This window comes from Salmo salar, chromosome ssa28, assembly GCF_905237065.1.
Source record: "Salmo salar chromosome ssa28, Ssal_v3.1, whole genome shotgun sequence".
In the NCBI taxonomy this organism is placed as follows: Eukaryota; Metazoa; Chordata; class Actinopteri; order Salmoniformes; family Salmonidae; genus Salmo; species Salmo salar.
In genome coordinates, this window is record NC_059469.1 from 7,401,645 (window position 1) to 7,418,606 (window position 16,962).

General features: G+C 42.2%; 1 protein-coding gene across 4 annotated transcripts in view; it reads left to right on the top strand.

The window, feature by feature from the left end:
- prkg1b (protein kinase cGMP-dependent 1b) overlaps window positions 1-16,962 on the top strand; it is a 161,155-nt gene that overhangs the window by 134,060 nt on the left and 10,133 nt on the right. For all 4 annotated transcript variants that reach the window (XM_014179313.2, XM_014179311.2, XM_014179309.2 and 1 more), the window contains exon 9: window positions 4,146-4,220. In XM_014179313.2, the coding sequence (XP_014034788.1) occupies window positions 4,146-4,220 (75 nt within the window). The remainder of the gene's footprint in view (window positions 1-4,145; window positions 4,221-16,962) is intronic.

Here is a 16,962-nt window from a genome sequence, read left to right on the forward strand (position 1 = left end):
AGAGAGTTAGTAAAAAAAAGGGTAAATGCAGGTAGTCCGGCTAGCCATTTGATTAGCTTGTTTAGCAGTCTTATGGTTTGGGGGAAGGAGCTGTTCAGGGTCTTGTTGGTTCCAGACTTGGTGCACTGATACCTCTTGCTGTGCGGTAGCAGAGAGAACAGTCTATGGCTTGGGCCTTCCTCGGACACTGCCTGGTATAGAGTTCCTAGATGGCAGGGAGGTCGGCCCCATGATGTACTGGGCCACTCACCACCCTCTCTAGTGCCTTGCAGTCTGGTGCTTTGCTGTTGCCGTACCAAGAGGTGATGCAGCCAGTCAAGCTGCTCTCAATGCTGCAGCTGTAGAATTTTTTGAGGATCTGAGGGCCCATGATAAATCTTTTCTGAGGGGGAAGAGGTGCTGTCGTGCACTATTTACAACTGTGTGGGAGTGTGTGGGCCATGTTAATTCTTTAGTGATGGAAACACAGAAGAACTTGAAGCTATCGACCCGTTCCACTACAGTCCCATCAATGTGGATGGGGGTATGCTCGCCCCTCCATTTCCTGTAATCCACAATCAGCGCTTTTGTCTTGTTGATGTTGAAGGACAGGTTGTTGTCCTGGCACCACAATGCCAGGTCTCTAACCTGCCTACAGTGGTGTAAAGTACTTAAGTTAGAATGCTTAAAAATACTACTTAAGTAGTTTTGGGGGTATCTATACTTTCTTTTAATATTTATATTTTTGACAGCTTTTACTTTTATGTCACTACATTCCTAAAGAAAATGATGTACTTTTTACTCCATACATTTTCCCTGACAACCAAAAGTACTCACTATATTTTGAATGCTTAGCAGGACAGGAAAATGGTCCAAATCACAGATTTATCAAGAGAACACGTGGTCATCCCTGCTGCATCTGATCTGGCGGACTCACTAAACACAAATGTATCTTTTGTACATGATGTTTGAGTGTGTGCGCCTGGTTATCTGTACATAAAAACAATAAAATGGTGCCGTCTGCTTTGCTTAATATAAGGAATTTTAAATTATTCATTATTTTACTTGTATGTATATTTAGAGCCAAATCATTTTAGTCTTTTACTCATGTGATATTTTACTGGGTGACTTTCACTTTTACTTGAGTAACTTTCTATTAAGGTATCTATACCTTTCCTCAAGTATGACAAATGGGTACTTTTTCCACCACTGCCTCCCTATAGGCTACCTCATCGTTGTCAGTGATCAGACCTACCACCGTCGTGTTGTCAGCAAACTTGATGATGGTGTTGGAGTCATGCACTGCCACAAAGTTGTGGGTGAACAGGGAGTACAGGAGGGGACTAAGCACAAACCCCTAAGGGGCCCCCCTATTGATGGTCAGTGTGAAGGATGTGTTGTTGCCTACCATCACCGCCTGTGGGCGGAACATCAGGAAGTCCACGATCCAGTTGCAGAGGGGGCTGTTCAGTCCCAATGGGCCTGAGCTTGGAGATGAGCTTGGATTGGACTATGATGTTGAATGCTGAGCTGTAGTCAATGAACAGCATTCTTACATAGGTATTCCTTTTGTCCAGGTGGGTGAGGGCAGTGTGGAGTGCAGTAGAGATTGTGTCATCTGTGGATCTGTTGGGGTGGTAAGCAAATTGGAGTTGGTCGAGGGTATCCGATAATGTAATTGATGTGAGCCATGACCAGCCTTTCAAAGCATTCCATGGCTATAGATGTGAGTGCTACGGGGCGATAATCATTTAGGCAGGTTACCCACCATCTTGGGCACAGGGACTTTGTATGGTATGTTTGAAACAAGTCGGTATTACAGACCATGTCAGGGATAGATTGAAAATGTAATTAAAAGACACTTGTCAGTTTGTCAACGCATGCTCTGAGTATGGTATTCCGTTCTGGTATTCCGTCTGGCCTTGGGAATGTTGACCTGTTTACAGAGAGCGAAATCATACAGTTGTCTGGAACAGCTGGTGTTCTCATGCATGGTTCAGTGTTCCTTGCCTCGAAGTGAGTGTGGAAGGCATTTAGCTTGTCTGGTAGGCTCTTGTGGCTGGGCAGCTCACAGCTGGGTTTCCCTTTGTAATCCGTGATAGTTTGCAAGCCCTGCCACATCCATCGAGCATCAGAACCGACGTAGTAGGATTTGATCTTAGTCCTGTATTGATGCTTTGCCTGTTTGATGGCTTGTCAGAGGTCATAGCGGGATTTCTTATAAGCATCTGGATTAGTGTCCCACTCCTTCAAATAGGCAGCTCTAGCCTTTAGCTCAGTGCGGATGCTGCCTGTAATTGGTAGTCTTGAACAAATCTACTTTGAAACAAAAGTATACACCTCACACACATGGTTATGGGCTTAAAAAAGTAAAACACCTGTACCATGTCAGATATAGAGTTAAAATGTATAACATTTTGAGTTTGCATCTCAATAGTGCACTTTATATACATCACAGAAGATTGAAATATAACAAAACTGTTTAACATAGAAACACCGGATTTTCATCGTAAAAAAAAAAAATCTTTATAAATTATGAAATTATTATAAATATTAATAACATTCCACCCATGAAGCCAATGAGGGCACTTTTGGTCATTGACTGCAGAAAAAGGCTACTGAAGCCATTGAATTATGTGGTAAACTCCTCAATGTTATTGGATGAGTCCCGGAACATATTCCAGTCTGTGCTACCGAAACAGTCCTGTAGCTTAGCATCCACTTCATCGGACCACTTCCGTATTGAGCTTGTACTTCCAGTTTGAGTTTTTACTTGCAAGCAGGAGGATAGAGTTATGGTCTGATTTGCCAAAGAATGGGCGAGGGAGGGCTTTCTATGCATTTCTGTGCATTTTGCTTCTAGTTGCACAGGTGACATGCTCATATGAAAAATATTTGGCCACCAGAAATGCCACCTCTGAATGTTTATTTTGTTGTTTTCTTATGGCCTTATACAACTTGTTGAGTGAGGTATTAGTGCCAGCATCGGTTTGTGGCGGTAAATAGACAGCTACGAGAAACGTAGATGAAAACTGTTGGTAAATAGTATGGTCTGCAGCTTATCATGAGGTACTCTAACTCAGGCGAGCAAAAACTCAAGAGTTCCTTAACATTAGAGACACGCTCCTCCTCCCTTCGTCTTACCCGAGTCTACCGTTCCGGTCTTGACAATGCATAGAAAAAAACAGAAAGATGTATATCAGCAAGATGTATGTCCTTGTTCAGCCACGATTGAGAAACATTGGATTTGTTGGGAGGGTCAGATTGATAGGATAGACTAGAAATTGAGCTCATCCAATTTGTTCTCAAGGGATTGCATGTTCGCCAATAGAGCAGAGGCAAATGGCAGTCTATTTGCTCGCTAATGTACTCTGGTCAGGATGCTGGTTTCGCCTGCATCTCTTTCGCTGCCGCTTCCTCTTTCGTGTCCTGGGGATTAGGGCCTGGCCCAGAGTCTGCAGAAAGTCCAGAGCTGCCGACTTGTTGAAGTACAAAATTACGTCCATATCGAAGTTAGTGTTCTGATGTCCAGACGCTATTTTCGGTCATAGGAAATTATGGCAGAGACATTATGTACAAAAAAAAGTTAAGATCAGCGATAAAAACGACATAAAATAGCAGAATTGGTCAGGAGTCCGTAAGAAGGCTGCTATCCATTGCAGCGCCATCTTAGACTCAATGCATAGTCTCATAATAATAACAATCGAGTCTGTAGAGTGAGTCTTTTCTCAGATGGGTTATAATCAACACTTTAGTTGGTGAGGAGGGAAAGCACCATTCAAGGACAGTATCTTCTCAGTAGTAATACGTAGTTTTTTCTTTTACATTTTCAACTGAACATATGGTGTGATTCATTTGAAACCGATATGGAAGCCACCCTAACGTAATGCTCTTGATTTGCACTGGTCTCACAAAGCTGAATGATGTTCACTGATTCTTAAACATTGTCTCAACATCATCGTGTTAATGCTAACTCACTCTACTCAAGGCACTTTTCCTAGACAGATTTTTGTGACAGATGTTTTAGGTGATTTGCTGCCCTCCTATGTCCCGTGCATTACTAATACTGAACTCAATGGGGATCTGTGACAATAACAGCATATGTGACCTGGTGTTCAAGGTGTTGAGCAAGTTAATGATTAGTGTTACTCTGTGATCTCTCTCAGCTCATTTAAACACTTGATTGGGGGCCTGGAAGATGTCTCAAACAAAGGCTATGAGGATGCAGGGGCCAAAGCCAAGTAAGTATCTTACTCTTTTCCCTCTTTATAAAGTACTGTACAACTCAAATTCATAACTGAATTTTGTTATGAACTATATCACTCCTTTGCATTGATGCATGAATCACACACATAGTCGTGCACACACATGTACGCACGCGTGCACACACCTCAATTGCTCTAAACACTCCTTACACCACTCTCCAAGTACATGAATGCACACACACACACACACACACACACACACACACACACACACACACACACACACACACACACACACACACACACACACACACACACACACACACACACACACACACACACACACACACACACGTTTCAAACCCACCTCATTACAGTAGTACCAAACTACCCCTGCTTTCCTCCACACACACACACACTACACCCCTCATTAATTAACTCTGAACACCACCAGCCATTGCAAAACATGTTTTTTCATGTTTTTTTTCTTGATTGTTGTGGGTATATTCTGCTTGATGATGTTCTAGTCTATGCATAAAATTAATTAGTGTCTCATTTGATCTGCTCATTTGATCTCAGCTGCACCGGCTTTCAGGAAAGAGAAACTTTATCCAACCCAATGGCTTTGTTACATATTGAATCCTACCCTAGTCCCCACTACAATTATTGAGCTCTGAAATTTAGAATGCTTTCTTGATTTACTGATTGGGGGGAATATGAGGAATGTGAAGAACCCATCTGATAATAGTAATTCAGTTTTAGTTGTTCTTCTTCAGCTTACATATTTAATTAGAAAATACACATTGGTTTGTATTTCACTGACCTTAGAACATATTTACAATTGTGGAATAAAACACCTCGTAGCTGGTTAGTAAGTAGGATAATGATACAGACTGATCCTTGTACCAGCACATATGTGACTCACCACCTGGATTCAGTCTTATGTAACAAAATGTGTAATTGTGTTTTTTACATTGGAAAAAGACTCAGAGCTACAAAATGGTATATCATACACTGCATTTGAGGAACAATGGGAAAGTAATTCTGCTTTGAAAGTTGATCAACTTATAAACTCACTTTTGAGAAAATGGCCTTTGAATGATTTGGTATCTAGTGAAGAGCTCTTATTTGTCTATACCCATTCAGCATCGTTCACACCCTCTTAAGCTTTAACCCCCCCCCCCCATCTCGTTTCACACTTGGAGCACACACTTGACACTCTGGACGATAATTTGTTTACCTCTGGATAACATGAAAACAGCCTAACCAGCTCTGCTAGCAACAATTTCATTACGCTTTTTTGCAGACATTTACTGACACTGGCCGTATTCAACGGGTATTGTACACACGTCACGTAATGTTAGCTAACGAGCCAGCCAGCTAACGTTAGCTAGTTAAACAACAATGAACGGTGCCAACAATGCCACAGTGCTGGTAGCTAACCAACCAGGTTCGATGTTAGCTAGCTAACATTAGGCTCTAAATAGAAAAGCAAATGGCTCTGGTAAACAAATAATAACGTCAGCTCAAAAGCCAGCCAGCTAACGTTAGCTAGCTAGCTAACAGAACACTTTAGCTTAATAAGACATATAGCTAGCTAGGTAAACAATGAACCTAGCTAGGTAAACAAAGTGTAAGTTCACACATGTCACGTAACGTTAGCTAACAAGCCAGCCAGCTAACGTTAGCTAGCTAAACAACAATGAACAAAGTGCCAACAATGCCACAGTGCTGGGAGCTAAGCAACCAGGTTCAATGTTAGCTAACTAACATTAGGCTCTAACAAGAATAGCAAACGGCTCTGGGAAACGAATAATAACATCAGCTAGGGAGCCAGCCAGCAAACTTTAGCTAGCTAGCTAACAGTACACTTTAGCTTGAAATTAAACCACTTTCTGTCAAAATTAGGAACGTGTAATATCTGAAAATGTAGCTAGCTAATGCTAGACTATCTTACCTGCATACATCATCATGCATGATGGACGCGTCTCCCTGTCAGGAATGACATACCACGGTTGCCCTTAATTTGAAGATGTAATCTGGAGACAGGTGTTTTCTCCATCTCTTTAGCTATCATACTCTAATTCCACTGATTTCAAAACTTGATCCTCCAGAAAGTGGAGAGCAACACTTATGCAGCTCCATAACACAATACATTTTTAAAAAAAGCCACATTCATCAGGATTACCAACACAGACTGACAAGCTCAAATAGACAGAAGCCTTCTATATGGCAGACCAATCTGAACTCCTCCCTCGGCATGTCCATCCCACTCATTATCTCAGCCAATCATGGCTAGTGGGAAGGTTGCTCACTTTTTCTGTGGCTTAACCAACAAGGCTCGTAATTTAACCATTTTATTCGTATTTACAGATGGCATACAAGTTTGCTATTAAGGTACATGAAAGTTCAAATTTTTGAGAAGGCATTTTTGCCAAAAAATGTATTTTAATAAAAACAATTACGTGTGACATACACCTAGTTTCCTGAATCGGGTCACATATTATTCGCATAATGGAGTTTGTAAACATTCCACTGTCTGTTTTTTGCTGCTGAAGTACAGTACCAGTCAAAAGCTTGGACACACCTACTCATTCAAGGGTTTTTCATTATTTTTTTTTACTATTTTCTACATTGTAGAATAATAGAGAAGACATCAAAATTATTACATTTATTTTACTAGGCAAATCAGTTAAGAACAAATTCTTATCTTCAATGACAGCCTGGGAACAGTGGGTTATCTCCGTTCAGGGGCAGAATGACAGATTTGTTTCCTTGTCAGCTCAGGGATTCGATCTTGCAACCTTTCGGTTGCTAGTCCAGTGCTCTAACCACTAGGCTACCAGCCGCCCCAAATAACATATACGGAATCATGTAGGAACCAAAAAAAGTGTTAAACAAATCTAAATATATTTTAGATTTTAGATTCTTCAAAGTAGCCACCCTTTGCCTTGATGACAGTGTTGCACACGCTTGGCATTCTCTCAACCAGCTTCACCTGGAATGCTTTTCCAACAGTCTTGAAGGAGTTCCCACATTTGCATTTCCTTCACTCTGTGGTCCAACTCATCCAAAATCATCTCAATTGGGTTGAGGTCAGGTGATTGTGGAGGCCAGGTTATCTGATGCAGCACTCCATCACTCTCCTTCTTGGTCAAATAGCCCTTACACAGCCTGGAGGTGTGTTGGGTCATTGTCCAGTTGAAAAACAAATTCTAAATTAATCACTGACAGTTTCACCAGCAAAGCACCCCCTCACCATCACACCTCCTCCCCCAAGCTTCACGGGGGTGAAGCTCACATGCGGAGGCAAAGGGTGGCTGCTTTGAAGAATTTAAAATATAAAATATATTTTGATTTGTTTAACACCTTTTTGGTTACTACATGATTCCATGTGTGTTAATCCATAGTTTTGATGTCTTCATTATTATTCTACAATGTAGAAAATAGTAAAAATAAAGAAAAGCCCTGGAATGACTAGGTGTGTCCAAACTTTTGAATGGTACTGTATATCAAACAACAAACTGTATGTGCCATTTTTCATATTTTTGGGGATAATTTTGACCATTGTTTTCAAAGCAGATACATAGGTATTGAACAGCTCCTATGTTAATTGGCATGCAATTAATGTTTGTCATTGACATGTGTAATTACTGTCTAATGATGGGTCTCAGACTTACACCTATAGCCCAGATAATGCATGTGGTCACAGAGAAGTCTGACTCGCATGGTCCCTAGAGTCCCTAGCTGTACCGATGTCAGATCTTCACTTGGTCACTCTTTTGTTGCAGGAAATTCAAATGAGCCTCATGAGTCCCTGAAAAATAGCAGTTTTCTTTCTCCATGTGGGGACAGTCGAGTCATTGGGATCAGGGCTTGCTAGCAAAATAATCTCTGCTCTCTCGTTTGCTCAAACGCTAGGGATAGGTCCTATTACTGCAACATTAATATGTACAAAAATTTATCTGAAATGCTGGCATACACATCAATAACCATAGTTTTATATAGCTTAATCAAACCAGATGGATATTGGTCTCCACTAGGCTACGACATACAAGTGTGAAGTATATCATAAGGCCAAAATTGTGGCCTGGGGTGGTCTAGTGGTTAGGGCCGCTGGCTTTAGCTTACACATATAGGTTTACCGTTTGTGTTTGATTCTGGCCCACACCCTTCTGGCACAAAGCACTCAATTGATTGACTTGATTTATTTACACATTTCAAATATGGACAGTCTAGGAATATTTTACTCCTGATCTTGATGAGAAATGACCATACCATACACTTTTGGATAACATAAATAGGAAACAAATAAAATATTAACAGGAGGTTACACCAACATTAGTTTCCGTTCATGCAAAGTAGGGTAAAATGCCACAGTAGATTTGCTGAGGTAAACTATGAAATACTTTATTTTTATTGTATGGAATGCTTACCAAAAATCTTCAAATACTTTGATTGCATGCAGGACTAAGGTAATACCGACGTCATCATTCAGGGAGCAGTAATGAGGTAATAATGGTTCCAATTGAGATCAGCTGTGCGGGGGAATTTAGCGCATATTGATGGGTTAACGAGACATCAGCTGGCGATGATCTAGTGCCATTGATGGTTGCAATAGGGCCCTTGTTATTTGATTATATTCCAACAGGCTACATTCTGACTACCCATTAGCCTATCCATTCTCACATAATGAAAGGAGTGAAAACTGATAATAGGCTACTATGTTTCCCTGGCTGATTTGGGTCATCAGTTGATTGACAGACGTAAGCCTACTGTTGAACGATAAACTTTCCTCCAGTGTGGATGCTCGTCCATGTTTTATAGTTAGGCTATGTAGAATTTGCCAATATAGACTATACTGTACATACAAAAGTATGTGGACACCCCTTTAAATTAGTGGATTTGGCTATTTCAGCCACATCTGTTGCTGACAGGTGTATAAAATCGAGCACAGAGCCATGCAATCTCCATAGACAAACACTGGCAGTAGCATGGCCTTACTGGTGAGCTCAGTCACTTTCAACTTGGCACCACCATAGGATGACACCTTTCCAATAATTCAGTTTGTAACATTTCTGCCCTGCTAGAGCTGCCCCGGTCAACTGTAAGTGCTATTATTGTGAAGTGGAAATGTCTAGGAGCAACAACTGCTCAGCTGCAAAGTGGTAGGCCACACAACCTCACAGAACGGGTCTGCCGAGTGCTGTAGCGCGGAAAAATTGTCTGTCCTCGGTTGCAAAACTCAATACCAAGTTCCAAACTGCTTCTTGAAGCAACGTCAGCACAAGAACTGTTCGTTGAGAGCTTCATGAAATGGGTTTCCATGGCCGAGTAGCCGCACAGAAGCCTAAGATCACCATGCACAATGCCAAGCGTGGGCTGGAGTGATATAAAGCTCGCTGCCATTGGACTCTGGAGCAGTGGAAAAGCATTCTCTGGGGTGATGAATCACGCTTCACCATCTGGCAGTCTGACGGATGAATCTGGGTATGGCCGATGCCAGGAGAACGCTACCTGCCCCAATGCATAGTGCCAACTGTAGAGTTTGGTGGAGGAGGAACAATTATCTTGGGCTGTTTTTCATGGGTCGGGCTAGGCCCCTTAGTTCCAGTGAAGGGAAATCTTAACGCTACACCATACAATGGCATTCTAGACGATTCTGTGCTTCCAACTTCGTGGCAACAGTTTGGGGAAGGCCCTTTCCTGTTCTAGCATGACAATGCCCCCGTGCACAAAGCATGGTTCATATAGAAATGGTTTGTCGAGATCACTGTGGAAGAACTTGATTGGCCTGCAAAGAGCCCTGACCTCAACCCCATCGAATACCTTTGGAATGAATTGGAACGCCGACTGCGAGCCAGGCCTAATCGCCCAACATCAGTGCCCCGACCTCACGAATACTCTTGTGGCTGAATGGAAGCAAGTCCCCGCAGCAATGTTCCAACATCTAGTGGAAAGGCTTCCCAGAAAAGTAGAGGCTGTTATAGCAGCAAAGGAAGGACCAACTCCATATTAATGCCCAAGATTTTGGAATGAGATGTTCTACGAGCAAGTGTAGTTCTGGTCTTTGGTGTGGATTGAGTGGATTTGGTGGAGTATTGTGTGGATTTCATTTTTTATTCAGTAAAGCTGTCAAGAAGTTTATGCATTTGAGCCTATCCAAAGACAAAATGATCAGACTATTTGTTTTATTTCTTGAAAACATCGAAATAAATGCAATTAACTTGTGGGCCTAATGTAGGGCAGAAACTCTTGAGGTTCTGAGCCAGTGCGTGCTGCTTAGACCACTGCACTACAGCAGTTCACAATACTTGAGCAAGTACTAAGAATGCTATGAATACTGATGAAATATAGGCGCATCGTTTTAAATCATTTTGTTTTAAGCCTTCCCCAAACCATAGCCCTAACCTTAAACACTCGGAATGAATGCCTAAACTCTTAACCTTTGAGACGTTTCTGAATTAACCCTGTAACCACACGGAATTAATGCATAAAAAATGTACGTTCATCCATGAGTTAAAGGACAGTGGGCCGGGTTCAAACCCATTCCTACTCTGGCATATGTGTGTCTGGACCAAACAGGCACTGACGAAACCCATCATTTATTTTGTGTATTGCTTGCCTTCAACAAATACATCTACTCCCTACAAATATGTCAATTTAAAATAATCCAGATAAGAATCCACGAGAGATGCGCTGTAGCCTGTATGTAGCCTACATAAGGTACAATGTAAACCCAGCAAAAAAAAATGTCCTCTCACTGTCAACTGCGTTTATTTGTAAATATTTGTATGAACAATATTTGTATGAACAAGATTCAACAACTGAGACATAAACTGGACAAGTTTGACAGACATGTGACTAACAGAAATGTAATAATGTGTCCCTGAACAAAGGGGGGGGGGGGTCAAAATCAAAAGTAACAGTCAGTATCTGGTGTGGCCACCAGCTGCATTAGGTACTGCAGATCATCTCCTCCTCATGGACTGCACCAGATTTTCCTGTTCTTGCTGTGAGATGTTAGCCCACTCTTCCACCAAGGCACCTGCAAGTTCCCGGACATTTCTGGGGGGAATGGCCATAGCCCTCACCCTCCGATCCAAGAGGTCCCAGACGTGCTCAATGGGATTGAGATCCGGGCTCTTCGCTGGCCATGGCAGAACACTGACATTCCTGTCTTGGAGGAAATCATGCACAGAACGAGCAGTATGGCTGGTGGCATTGTCATGCTGGAGGGTCATGTTAGGATGAGTCTGCAGGAAGGGTACCACATGAGGGGGGAGGATGTCTTCCCTGTAAAGCACAACGTTTGGATTGCCTGCAATGACAACAAGCTCAGTCCGATGATGCTGTGACACACCGCCCCAGACCATGACGGACCCTCCACCTCCCTATCGATCCCGCTCCAGAGTACAGGCCTCGGTGTAACGCTAATTTTTTCGACAATAAACGCGACCATCCCCCCTGGTGAGACAAAACCATGACTCGTCAGTGAAGAGCACTTTTTGCCAGTCCTGTCTGGTCCAGCGACGGTGGGTTTGTGCGCATAGGCGACGTTGCTGCCGGTGATGTCTGGTGAGGACCTGCCTTACAACAGGCCTACAAGCCCTCAGTCCAGCCTCTCTCAGCCTATTGCAGACAGTCTGAGCACTGATGGAAGGATTGTGCGTTCCTGGTGTAACTCGGGCAGTTGTTGTTGCCATCCTGTACCTGTCCTGCAGGTGTGATGTTCGGATGTCCCGATCCTGTGCAGGTGTTGTTACACGTGGTCTGCCACTGCGAGGACGATCAGCTGTCCATCCTGTCTCCCTGTAGCGCTGTCTTAGGCGTCGCACAGTTCGGACATAGCAATTTATTCCCCTGGCCACATCTACAGGATTCATGCCTCCTTGCAGCGTGCCTAAGGCACATTCACGCATATGGGGACCCTGGCCATCTCTCTTTTGGTGTTTTTCAGTCAGTAGAAAGGCCTCTTTAGTGTCCTAACTGTGACCTTAATAGCTGTTAGTGTCTTAACGACCGTTCCACAGGTGCATGTTCATTGGTTTATGGTTAGTGTAACAAGCATGGGAAACAGTGTTTAAACCATTTGCAATGAAGATTTGTGAAGTTATGTTTCTTTTTCGAATTATCTTTGAAAGACAGGGTCTTGTTCATTTTTATGCTGAGCTTCCAGCTGCCCCCTGGTGGCGATTCTACATTTTTATTCAGATATTCAAATCCTCCTTCAGCAGGATTATTTTCCTACTGCGACGAAAGGGGTCAAATTAAGATTCGACATCTGTATGTGTGATGCCCTCCATGTCCATGGGGCCTGTGTGTGTGTGTGTGTGTGTGTGTGTGTGTGTGTGTGTGTGTGTGTGTGTGTGTGTGTGTGTGTGTGTTTTCAGACAGCATATTGTGTGTGTGTGTGTGTGTGTGTGTTTTCAGACAGCATATTATATGAATGTACAATTAATTTGTATTGTAGGCTAAAGCACTCTCTGTATTGCCTTTCTACTGTCATTTGAAAATGTTGCAAGTGCCCCCTCTAATGGTTAGTGATCCTTATTACAGGAAATGCTTTATTGACGTCTAAGCCTGTTCACAGTCACACATGGAAAACTCCTAAATTGAGATATATTTTTATTGACAATAAAACAGGCCATAGACTAGTAACTAAGGAGATATATCAATGTGCTTACCCCTCAATATCCTTTTGTGATTCCTCTATCACTAGCAACTATTGTTGTCATGGTATAGTAACAACAGTCACTTTTACTGTTGTGTGTATCTTGATGCATAATGTATTCCCTATAGAGACAGACAGGCCTCTCATGCCTTCATCAGTCCTCTTGCATATCAATGGGCTGGAGTATAGAGAGTACGTAATTCACGGTTTCGGTTGGGTCTATGAAATATACAGAACTCACAATAAGGTGTGTGCGTTGACCTTGCGGTTTCCACTTGTGTATGATTGACTTTTCAAGGATAGAGACCAGACTATATTTGTGTCCATGGGGTCTACTGACGTTCATTAGTTACTAAGAGACCTGTAGGCCTAGTTGTTAAAATTGGCTTTGTGTTGTTTCTGGGAAAACAAACTCTATTTTAGGTTTTCTGATTTATGAGGAGCACACAAAAACGTCAAAAATAAAGCCTTATCTGAAGGAAACAACAGGAGAGGAAATCTTTAATTTCCTCGTTTTGGGGTCTGGAGTTACAATTTGCAGTCGTGGTAGCAAGCACTTCCCATGTTAAATAAGCACAGTTCTCAATGATGTGTTATGTTGTCTTGGTAACATTGACATCTACAGGAGAAACATTAATATGTCAAGCTGCTAGTTGACAGATGTTCCTTGTGGAGTAATACACTTGCTACTACTTCAGCTCCAGCAATCCCATCAGTCAGCCCGCAGATCAGGATCCTAATCCTACTGATGGCTCTATGTCCCTGGCCCTCTCTCTCCCTCTCTCTCTCTCTCTCTCTCTCTTCTCTCTCATCTCTCTCTCTTCTCTTTCTCTTCTCTCTCTCTTCTCTCTCTCTCTGACCTTAGCCAGAAGGGCTTAATCTATGCAAAGGGAAGACTGCATCCCCCACAATGTACCCAGAGGCTGGGAGGGCTGTAGGACATGGGTTCAGGCTAGTATCCCCTGCCCCATTACCTGCCTCCTTCGTGCCCCTAGGGTTCCCTGGCTGTAGGCTACTGTGCTTTTCTAATAAAAGCTGAGTACTGGGGTATTGTCCAGACAAAGATTTTTAATGTAGCAATATTAAGTTGTATGAAATTAAATCAGATGTGAAAAATAGGCAATGCAAAAATTTGGGCACCCTTGTCTTTCCATTGATTTGAATACCTGTAACTACTTAGCACTGATTAATTGGCTCATTAAGCGTTGAGCTTCATAGACAAGTGCATCCAATCATGAGAAAAGGTATTTAAGGTGGCCAATTGCAAGTTGTTGTTCTCTTTGACTCTCCTCTGAAGAGTGGCAACATGGGGGCCTCAAAACAACTCTCAAATGACCTGAAAACAAAGATTGTTCAACATTATGGTTTAGAGGAAGGCTTCAAAAAGCTATCGCAGAGATGTAAGCTGTCAGTGTCTACTGCGAAGGATGGTGAGGATGGTCAAAAACAGCCCACAGACCACCTCCAAAGACCTACAACATCATCTTGCTGCAGATGGTGTCACTGTGCATCGTTCAACAATTCAGCACACTTTGCTCAAGGAGAAGCTGTATGGGAGAGTGATGCGGAAGAAGGCTTTTCTGCACACACGCCACAAACAGAGTCGCTTGAGGTATGCAAACGCACATTTGGACAAGCCAACTTCATTTTGGAATAAGGTGCTGTGGACTGATGAAACAAAGATTGTTATTTGGTCATAACAAGGGACGTTATGCATGGCGGTAAAAGAACACAGCGTTCCAAGAAAAACACTTCCTACCCACAGTAAGATTTGGTGGGGGTTCCATCATGCTGTGGGGCTGTGTGGCCAGTGCCGGTACTGGGAATCTTGTTAAAGTTGAGGGTCGCATGGATTCCACTCAATATCAGCAGATTCTTGGGAATAATGTTGAAGAATCAGTGACAAAATTGAAGTTACGCCGGGGCTGGATATTTCAACAAGACAACGACCCAAAACACTGCTCAAAATCTACCCGGGCATTTATGCAGAGGAACAAGTACAATGTTCTGGAATGGCCATCCCAGTCCCCAGACCTGAATATCATTGAGAATCTGTGGGATGATTTGAAGCGGGCTGTCCATGCTCAGCAACCATCAAACCTAACTGAACTGGAGATGTTTTGTAAGGAGGAATGGTCCAAAATACCTTCATCCAGAATCCAGACACTCATTAGAGGCTATAGGAAGCGTCTAGAGGCTGTTATTTTAGCAAAAGGAGGCTCTACAAAATATTGATGTGATTTTTCTATTGGGGTGCCCAAATTTATGCACCTGTCTAATTTGGTTTTGATGCATATTGCACATTTTCTGTCAATCCAATAAACCTCATTTCACTACTGAAATATTACTGTGTCCATCAGTTATTTGGTATATCAAAATGAAATTGCTGATCCAAACACCCAATTATTTATAAATGGAAATCATGGAAAATGTGGCAACACACTCTTAGAAAAAAAGGTTCCATCTAGAACCTTAAAGGTTCGGCTATCCCCGTAGGAGAACCCTTTGAAGAACCCTTTTTGGTTGCAGGTAGAACCCTTTTGGGTTTTACATGGACCCCAAAAGGGTTATACATGGAACCAAAAAGGGTTATCCTATGGGGACAGCCGAAGAACCCTTTTTGAACCATTTTTTTCTAAATCCGAAGTCACACAAAGCAATCTGGATGCAATTGATGTTGCTTGAAACAAAGTTGCATCTGGGTTGCTTCGCGTGTCACCCTCACAAAATTGCCTGCAACCTAATTGTATTGGACCGCAAGAGATACAAATCTATCCTATTTCCTGCAACTGGATGAATGCAATGTCCAATCAATGAGCAGAAAAAAGTTGACATGACTCGTCATACACAGCTGTCAGTGCTGGTAAAAACTATGACTCGTCATACACAGCTGTCAGTGCTGGTAAAAACTGCGACAGACGAGACATGGGAAACGTATCAAAAATTCTAGACATCATGTCTAGTCATGATTTATGTACATGGTCTGGCTGTCACAGCTGTTAGAAGGAGCGGACCAAGATGCAGCGTTTTCGTAGTTCCACATATTTATTTAACCAGTGAAACCGAATGGAACAATTAAACACTTCAAAATATACACAAAACAACAAACCGTGATGCAGGAGGATCAAATACACTCACAACGAATAATCACCCACAAACATATGTGGGACAAACATCAACTTAAATAGGACCTCCAATTAGAGACAGCGACAACCTGCTGCCTCTAATTGGAGGTCATGCCAAACAACACCAACATAGAAATGCAAAACTAGAAACTGAACATAGACATACAAAAACAGACAAACACCCCCTGTCACGCCCTGGCCACTCTATCATAGAAAATAACCACTCACTATGGTCAGGACGTGACACTGGCAGTCAATAAATAGCATTTTATAAGTGAACCCAGACCTTTCGCTGTACAGTTTCAACTGAAATTGTCCAACATGAACTGCACTAGCTAGCTAGCTTATCTCGTTGCTAGCATGGGAGACTAACGCTAGCCAGCTAGCTTGAAAAAAAAGAAAGGCAAATAGGCAACGTTTTGGCTAGATAGCTAAATTGTACATCCAGCATTTTGTCTATATCAATGCTGTTACAATTACCAACCGGTTTGATAAACAAATAATTTATAAAACCATGATGTGATGTATGACAGGATTGGATGTTGCATGCAATTTCAATTGTGTTTGAATTGCTTCATGTATCAGAGAATTTGCGTGAGATGATGTAATTTTCAATTTGCATTTGTAACAGAAATTTAATCCAAATGACTTCGTGTGACACAGTCTTAAGAGTGCAGGGCAGCCAGGCCAGAAGCGTTGACCTTGCAGTTTCCACTTGTGTGTGATTGACTTCTCAAGGATAGAGAGTTCTTAAACTCCTTTCAGTCTCCCTGTTTTGTTGTAGAGACGTTTTCTACTGTCTCTTGATTTTCATGAGCCTAATTAAACTTTTCATTATGTTTTCTTATTTTATAATCACATTCTTTGAGAGAGCGGTACAATTGTCTTCAAAAAGTATCATTTCTAATACCTGATCAACTCATTGACCTTATCTGTAATGTTATTGGTAAATCAAATGGGTCTGTGACCTGTTGACTGC